General features: G+C 37.6%; 2 protein-coding genes across 4 annotated transcripts in view; one reads left to right on the top strand and one right to left on the bottom strand.

Annotated features, from left to right (window-relative positions):
- tsr2 (TSR2 ribosome maturation factor) overlaps nucleotides 1-4,761 on the top strand; it is a 7,728-nt gene extending 2,967 nt beyond the window's left edge. The window contains exons 3-5 of the mRNA XM_031293116.2: nucleotides 1-18; nucleotides 3,285-3,449; nucleotides 4,455-4,761. The exon at nucleotides 1-18 is cut by the window's left edge and continues 74 nt beyond it. Of these exons, the coding sequence (XP_031148976.1) occupies nucleotides 1-18; nucleotides 3,285-3,449; nucleotides 4,455-4,562 (291 nt within the window). The 3' untranslated portion in view covers nucleotides 4,563-4,761. The remainder of the gene's footprint in view (nucleotides 19-3,284; nucleotides 3,450-4,454) is intronic.
- The window catches only part of srpk3 (SRSF protein kinase 3), a 46,339-nt gene that overhangs the window by 125 nt on the left and 37,150 nt on the right, over nucleotides 1-9,064 (bottom strand). For 2 of the 3 annotated variants that reach the window (XM_031293114.2, XM_031293115.2), the window contains exon 17: nucleotides 6,479-7,290. In XM_031293114.2, coding sequence (XP_031148974.1) covers nucleotides 7,106-7,290 — 185 coding nt within the window. In that variant the 3' untranslated portion in view covers nucleotides 6,479-7,105. Of the gene's footprint in view, nucleotides 1-6,478; nucleotides 7,291-9,064 lie in introns of those variants that run through there. The other variant, XM_036007899.1, reaches the window with a different exon arrangement.

Below are 9,064 nucleotides of genomic sequence, written 5' to 3'. Positions count from 1 at the left end.
GATGGGAGTTTACCTCAGGTACAAACACACACAGCTGACACTGCACTGATGAATATACATCAAACATCAATCCTAAAGATTTCATATATTCGTATATCATCCATACAGGGATAGTAGTATACAGCTGTTATACATCATATCATCTATACAGGGATAGTAGTATACAGCTGTTAAAACATAATAAATATATGACACACTGGTATCTGATCAGTACTCGGTATCGGCTGATACGCAAGTTCAGGTATCAGAATCGGTATCGGGAAGCATAAAATGGTATCTGACCATCTCTAAAATAAACTACTTTAACGTAGATTTTCTTTAGGGCTTTATTACGTGGTATCTGATCGGTGCATTAACTCCAGTACTTCCCGATACTGATACCAGCGTTTTAGGCAGTATCGGAGCTAATACCGATACTGGTATCGGTATCGGAACATCTCTAAAATATACATAAAACATCATTCCTAAAAATGGACACACCTCTGCAGGGATCATTCCTTTAGGGCTTTACACACCCCGGGGGGGCGATTGATCACACGTTATACTGTTCTCCCTACGCACTTCAGTACGTTGACACAGTTCACCAGCAAGCCAAACTCGAACTCACGAGCCAGGACGATGAGCGCCTAGCTCCTTTATTGACTTCAGGCAGGTGAAATTGACGAGTGAAAACTAAACAGAAAGAAAAAGACAGATACTTAGTCTCTCGTACAGCAAGTTGCTATAGCCTACTAAGCTATCTTAAACTATTCATATATGACACGTGAACAATGTGCTAACTGCCCATTCGCATATTACAGGCTAGCATTAACATCAGAATAGCATTACTAGCATACATCGTAAATCCACACGCGTTACGCTAGCATTAACATCAGAATAGCATTACTAGCATACATCGTAAATCCACACGCGTTACGCTAGCATTAACATCAGAATAGCATTACTAGCATACATCGTAAATCCACACGCGTTACCCTAGCATTAACATCAGAATAGCATTACTAGCATGTATCGTAAATCTACACGCATTATGCTAGCGTTAACATCAGAATAGCATTACTAGCATACATCGTAAATCCACGCGCATTACGCTAGCATTAACATCAGAATAGCATTACTAGCATGTATTGTAAATCTACACGCATTACGCTAGCATTAACATCAGAATAGCATTACTAGCATACATCGTAAATCCACGCGCATTACGCTAGCATTAACATCAGAATAGCATTACTAGCATTCATCCACCCACTGAGCCAACCCGGCCACACATTTCTCACCTTCTTTTGAAGGTTTTGTCGTTTGTTTTGACCTACTCTTGCCTTTCTTCTTTACTTTTATCTACTGCCTTTGTTTCTTCGAAGGTTTTGTCTCTTTTTTTTCAAAGTTTTGTCGCTTGATTTTGTTGTCCCTTCTGTCGCCCTAGTGTTGCCTTCCTTCTTTCTACTGTGTTTTTCTAACTTTTTAGTGCTGTTTTCGGTTTTGTCGAGGCTTTTTTTGTCTTTGTGGTTCCCAACCTGGGGTCCGGGGACCCCTAAGGGGGACGGCAAAGATCACAGGGGGGGCGCGAGTCTTTATCTGGTTTGAGGTTGAGGTAAAAAAAAAAATATTTCCACATGTTAAAGAAATTATGATAATACACTAGAATATATAATGTATACAAAAGTCTGTATAAAAACTATATATTTTTGTTCTCGCTTAAACTTGTAGGCAGGAAACTTAGTAGGTCAAACCTCCGGGACCCCTTAACCTGGGACCCTGCTGTCATCAGGTCAGCTGCTAGCTGCTAGCTGCTAGCTGCTAGCTGCTATCATCCCGCCACGGCATCACTATTTTATGAACGAAACATGGCGGAGAAACGTATAAGTGCTGATAACTCCTCTGTATCAAAAAAGAAAGTAAGGGAACGTTACCTCAACTTCGGTTTCGGAGGGGGGGGGGGGCTCAGCTTTTCTTAGACATAAGTAGGGGGGGCGCCAAGGAAAAAAGGTTGGGAACCACTGATCTAAATGTTCTCCAGGTCCAAGGCTGTTGTTTAGTAAATCTATCGCTGACATCGCTGTATTCTTCCTCTTTATAGAGACTACCAAAAATCATTTGTGCTGGTTAGGTCTAGAGGTGTTGAAATTAATCAAATAATCGATGCATCGAATTGTGGACATGGACGATGCTGCATCGATAATCATCCGGGCCATAATCGATTATTTCTGTTTATAATTTATGTAGGCCTAACAACCTTTCTGTTGACATATTCTGGTATGTTTTGCACATTCAGGAAGCGCCGTGTGCTCAGTGCTGTAGTTTATTTAGTATAACAGCCCTGCAGAATGTTTGGTTGTTGAAGCTTGAAAAGCTATGAATTAAATATCCTATATGGCTTTAATAGAAAAATGTATTTGATGCATCGTGATCGTGGGAACATTATTGAAAAAAGTTTGAGAACCAGTGGTTCTCAAACTTTTTTCAATAATGTTTCCCCTTTGAATGGTTTCTTTAAGCCATGTACCCCCTGACCAACGCTAATCATTTTTGGTAGAAAAAAGGTCTATATAAACAGTACAGCGCTGTCAGTGATAGATTTACTAAACAACAGCCTTGTAACTGAAAATGTTTAATTAGTAATTAAATGCTAATGAGAAAAGGAGTCAAAACCTTGGAAAAATATGGTAGAAAGAAGGAAGGAAGTAAGGCAAGAATAGGTCAAAATAGTATCAAAAACAGTGACATAACTTTGCAAAAAGCTAGAAACTTGTAAAAAGTAGGACAGTAGAAGTAAGGATAGATTAGGTCCAAAGAAGGAGACACAAATGTCACATTTTTGGTAGGAAAAAAAAAAGTCTACATAAAGAGGAACAATGTTCTGGACAACAGCCTTGTAGCTATTAAACATTTTGTTAAATATCTCACGTACCCCCTGCAGTCCTCCAGAGTGCCCCTAGGGGGACACGTACCCCCTGCAGTCCTCCAGAGTGCCCCTAGGGGGACACGTACCCCCTGCAGTCCTCCAGAGTGCCCCTAGGGGGACACGTACCCCCTGCAGTCCTCCAGAGTGCCCCTAGGGGGACACGTACCCCCATTTGAGAAACGCTAGTCTAGACCACACTCTATAATTCACAAGGACCCAGCAATTCCAGTAATTCCTATAAGAACAAGCATTTAGTGCGACAGTGGCGAGTTTAGGGAGAAACCTGGGACAGACCCAGGCTGTTAAATGACCGTCAGATTAAAAATGAAGAGGAGCAGGATGACGTACGATGTTGACCCGCATGCACCTGTCCTTCCAGGTGTGCGACAGTCTGGTGCAGATGTTCGGCCAGTGGCAGCAGGGGGCGCTGCAGCCGCTCAAACACACCATCGCCACCCTCACGCAGAAGAAGAGTCAGAGGGCAAAGGTCAGCGCTCCGCCCACGCAGTCGGACGAAGACGACGAGGATGATGATGGAACACAGGTACGTCTCACCTGACGCACACTGGACTCTGATACGCTGCCAGAGTGGAGTGTGATGTCCAGATGTAGTTTATTTTGCGGCATGTTGGGAATTCTTGTGACTTTGATTGTTGTAAAAAGAAAGAAAAGTCACAGTACTGTATAGTATGTAGTGTGATGTCGAAGTATAGTGTGATGATGTCATGGTATATTGTGACTTTTTTCAACATACTATGACTTTAAACCTTAAACCTATACTTCCCTACTGTGTTTATGTGACAGCTGCAGTTACTTTACATATATTACATATATACATACATATATTTACACATATAATTTTACTAACGACAGCTATCGGCCCCACGACTCCTGACTCGTGTTTATTTGCATATAAAATGTGTGTTGTGTGCTCAGATGATGTGACTTTTTTGTACATTTTCAACATACTATACTATGACTTTTTTACTTTTTTTGACATACTATACTATGACTTTTTTGTACATTTTCAACATACTATAATATGACTTTTTTACTTTTTTTGACATACTATACTATGACTTTTTTGTACATTTTCGACATACTATACTATGACTTTTTTACTTTTTTTGACATACTATACTATGACTTTTTTGTACATTTTCAACATACTATACTATGACTTTTTTGTACATTTTCAACATACTATAATATGACTTTTTTACTTTTTTTGACATACTATACTATGACTTTTTTGTACATTTTCGACATACTATACTATGACTTTTTTCGACATACTATACTATGACTTTTTTACTTTTTTCGACATACTATACTATGACTTTTTTACTTTTTTCGACATACTATATTATGACTTTTTCCGACATACTATGACTTTAAACTTTAAACCTTAAACCTATACTTCCCTACTGTGTTTATGTGACAGCTGCAGTTACTTTACATATTATAATTTTACTAACGACAGCTATCGGCCCCACGACTCCTGACTTGTGTTTATTTGCATATAGTAAAATGTGTGTTGTGTGCTCAGATGATGGAGTGTGAGTCGTCCGGTCCATCAGTCAGCAGGACAGATCCTCCTCCTCCTCCTCCGCAGGCTGAAGAGGACGGTTGGACGGTGGTGCGGAAGAAGAAGTGAAGATGAAGAGCGTTATGAACTGATAAACTCAGCTGTCCTTAAGGACGGGACTCTGTGTGTGAGAGACACTGACAAAGACTCCCAAAGTGTGTTTTTAATGGAGGTAAACTGTGAGCAGCCTGAAGGGAGAAGCTCCATTAAAGCAGACTCAGTCTGGTTTCTGTGGTTGGTTTTATATTAAAGCTGTTGGAACTACCGTCTGGTGTGTCTCGTGGGAAATGAACAGTTTTAGACTGTAGCGTTATGTTGTGTTGTGTAGTGTATAGCCAAAATGTCAACAGTGTCATCAGCTTAGCATTTTGACATACTATACTATGATTTTTTTTATACTTTGTCGACATGCTATACTATGACTTTTTTCGACATACTATACTATGACTTTTTTCACTTTTTTTCGACATACTATACTATGACTTGTTTTTGCTTTTTCCAGCATACTATGACTTTAAACTTTAAACCTTAAACCTATACTTCCCTACTGTGTTTATGTGACAGCTGCAGTTACTTTACATATTATAATTTTACTAACGACAGCTATCGGCCCCACGACTCCTGACTCGTGTTTATTTGCATATAGTAAAATGTGTGTTGTGTGCTCAGATGATGGAGTGTGAGTCGTCCGGTCCATCAGTCAGCAGGACAGATCCTCCTCCGCAGGCTGAAGAGGACGGTTGGACGGTGGTGCGGAAGAAGAAGTGAAGATGAAGAGATTGTTGGTTTTATATTAAAGCTGTTGGAACTACCGTCTGGTGTGTCTGAATGAAAAAATGAACAGTTTTAGACTGTAGAGTTATATTGTGTAGTGTATAGCAGGGCTGTTGTCAAGACCACCTTTGTCGAGTCCAAGACATGTCCAAGACCAGGACTAGTCGAGACCAAGTCGAGACTGAGTCCAAAGAGGTTAAAAGTCCGAGTCAAGACCGAGTCCGGGACAGGAAAAAAAAAATAAAGAAATAGTCTTATGATACCTCTGCAGGTGTCTTACGAAATTGTTGTTTTGCAGAATTTGCAGTCTGCCCTGTGTTTCTTTTTAAGCGCAGTGCTGAGAAATTCCTGCTGACTTCTATAACCAAATTTGATTATGGCAGAATTGGCGGACATCTTCGTTTCTTACAGTGTGTGTGAATCAATGAACATGAAGGGCAATAAAGTTAGCAGGGCACGCAGATGCAGGGGGTGCGAAGATAATCTCGTGTGTGATTGGTTATCAGGTGGCCAGTGTTTTCACTTTCCCTCCAATATTATTCAGTCCCTCCAGAAAAACGTGATTATTCGATCGCATAATTCAATGCATAATCAGCCAAAGTCTGCATATTTATGCGGGGGGGGGGCGCATTTTTTCAAATACGCCGCACTTTCGCCGCATAAATTGCAGATTTCCGTGCAAAATGCATAATTTCATAATCCCCGCATTTTCGTTGCAAAAAAGTCACATATATCTTAGCAGAAAGTTGAAAAATGTTGCGTTTACTTCACACAAGAGCAGCCGTTTTCCCCTGTTGCCATGGGAACCTTATGAAGTGATGTAATTCCCGCAATTTCATCGCATAAAATTGCATAAATAGCCCGCATATTCCATCACATTTTTTAAGAAAACGTGCCGCATAATCAAGGATTTTTGCAATCATCACAAAAAAACTGAATTTTTCTGGAAGGACTGGTTATTATAAACTTAATAAAGACACCTGGACTCGGTCGAGACCAAAAGCCATATTTGGCAAGACCAGTAGCAGAGACCGAGACGAGTCCAAGTCCAAATACCAGCGAGTCTGAGACAAGTCCGAGACCACAGAAAACCCGCCTCGAGACCGGACTCAAGTCCAAGACTATATTGAGTACTACAGCCCTGGTGTATAGCCAAAATGTCAACATTGTCATGAGGATGTACTTTGAAAGAGCTCAAGGGAAATGTCTCAGATGAGCGTTCAGTAATCTTTATTTTCACAGAAGAAACAATGTTCCACACAAACGGACACATGTAAAAAAAAAAAACTGGTGATGTCACTGTGACTGGACGAGGGGTCGGGGCTCATTTCAAGGCACTATTTATTTATTTCTTTATTTATTATATGAACATAGAAACAGGCGAACAGGTCAGAGGCGATTCACTTTGAGCTACGGAGATCAATACTGTGATCAGAGTCAGTGAGAGGGTCGGCTGCTGTCGGGACGCTACAGTGTGCTCGTCTATATCACAACTCATCGGGGAGGTTTAGGAGTCTTAGAAGTCTCTGATTAATAATCAATGAACAAGAAGGTTTCATAAAAAGGGAGAGAAAGAAAGAGTCAGTTCAATTATCAACTTAGCCAAAAGTCAAAAGGAACTGACAGAATTCAGCAGAATCAGAAAAACAGAAAATCACAAACGGTTTAAAGAGCAGAAATAAACAGAAACCTGCAAAAACTGAGCAAATGTCAGCGTTCAAATCAACCAATCAATCAATTTATCCATACTATCAGACCAGGACACAGGAAATCAACAGAGAGATTTCTAACACTCCTAAACACAGCGTGTGTGTGTGTGTGTGTGATCAGCTGTGTGTTTATGTGTGCAGCCATGCGTGCTGCAGACACTGCGCTGCCGTCGCCCTGCATTCAGGCTGCAGCTCCAACATGGTCGACAGGAAGTCGCTGAACTGCGCCGCCTGGTCCAGCGGCCACTCGTACTTCTCCAACAGAACCTCGAACAGCGCCCACGGCTTCAGGCTGGAGATGTGACGCAGCTCACCTGACGCAGATTAGACAGGCGCAGAGAGGGAAGACAGAATAGCATAAAAAGTTTTTTTTAAAAGTCATAGTATAGTATGTCGAAAAAAGTAAAAAGTCATAGTATAGTATGTCGAAAAAAGTCATAGTATAGTATGTCGAAAAAGTGATAAAAAGTCATAGTATGTCGAAAAAAGTAAAAGTCATAGTATAGTATATCAAAAAAAGTTAAAAAAGTAAAAAGTCATAGTATAGTATGTCGAAAAAAGTAAAAAAAGTAAAAAGTCATAGTATAGTATGTCGAAAAAAGTAAAAAGTCATAGTATAGTATGTCGAAAAAAGTAAAAAGTCATAGTATAGTATGTCGAAAAAAGTAAAAAAAGTAAAAAGTCATAGTATAGTATGTCGAAAAAGTGATAAAAAGTCATAGTATAGTATGTCGAAAAAGTAAAAAAGTCATAGTATAGTATGTCGAAAAAAGTCATAGTATAGTATGTCGAAAAAAGTCATAGTATAGTATGTCGAAAAAAGTAAAAAAAGTAAAAAGTCATAGTATAGTATGTCGAAAAAGTGATAAAAAGTCATAGTATAGTATGTCGAAAAAGTAAAAAAGTCATAGTATAGTATGTCGAAAAAAGTCATAGTATAGTATGTCGAAAAAAGTAAAAAAGTCATAGTATAGTATGTCAAAAAAAGTAAAAAAAGTCATAGTAGTATGTCAAAAAAAAGTAAAAAAAGTCATAGTATAGTATGTCAAAAAAAGTCATAGTATAGTATGTCGAAAAAAGTAAAAAGTCATAGTATAGTATGTCGAAAAAAGTCATAGTATAGTATGTCAAAAAAAGTCATAGTATAGTATGTCAAAAAAAGTAAAAAAAGTCATAGTAGTATGTCAAAAAAAAGTAAAAAAAGTCATAGTATGTCAAAAAAAGTAAAAAGTCATAGTATAGTATGTCAAAAAAAGTAAAAAGTCATAGTATAGTATGTCGAAAAAAGTAAAAAAGTCATAGTATAGTATGTCAAAAAAAGTAAAAAAAAGTCATAGTAGTATGTCAAAAAAAAGTAAAAAAAAAGTCATAGTATAGTATGTCAAAAAAAGTAAAAAAAAGTCATAGTAGTATGTCAAAAAAAGTAAAAAAAAGTCATAGTAGTATGTCAAAAAAAGTAAAAAAGTCATAGTATAGTATGTTGAAAAAAGTAAAAAAAAGTCATAGTAGTATGTCAAAAAAAGTAAAAAAAAGTCATAGTAGTATGTCAAAAAAAGTAAAAAAAAAGTCATAGTATAGTATGTCAAAAAAAGTAAAAAAAAGTCATAGTAGTATGTCGAAAAAGTAAAAAAGTCATAGTATAGTATGTCGAAAAAAGTAAAAAAAGTAAAAAGTCATAGTATAGTATGTCGAAAAAGTGATAAAAAGTCATAGTATAGTATGTCGAAAAAGTAAAAAGTCATAGTATAGTATGTCGAAAAAGTGATAAAAAGTCATAGTATAGTATGTCAAAAAAAGTCAAAAAAGTCATAGTATAGTATGTCAAAAAAAGTCATAGTATAGTATGTCGAAAAAAGTCATAGTATAGTATGTCGAAAAAAGTAAAAAGTCATAGTATAGTATGTCGAAAAAGTAAAAAATCATAGTATAGTATGTCGAAAAAAGTAAAAAGTCATAGTATAGTATGTCGAAAAAAGTTAAAAAAGTCATAGTATAGTATGTCAAAAAAAGTAAAAAGTCATAGTATAGTATGTCGAAAAAAGTAAAAAGTCATAGTATAGTATGTCGAAAAAAGTAAAAAGTCATAGT

This window comes from Sander lucioperca, chromosome 12 (genome assembly GCF_008315115.2).
Source record: "Sander lucioperca isolate FBNREF2018 chromosome 12, SLUC_FBN_1.2, whole genome shotgun sequence".
NCBI lineage: Eukaryota > Metazoa > Chordata > Actinopteri > Perciformes > Percidae > Sander > Sander lucioperca.
Note: the sequence above shows the minus strand (reverse complement) of the source record. Positions and strands in the feature narration are given on the sequence as shown.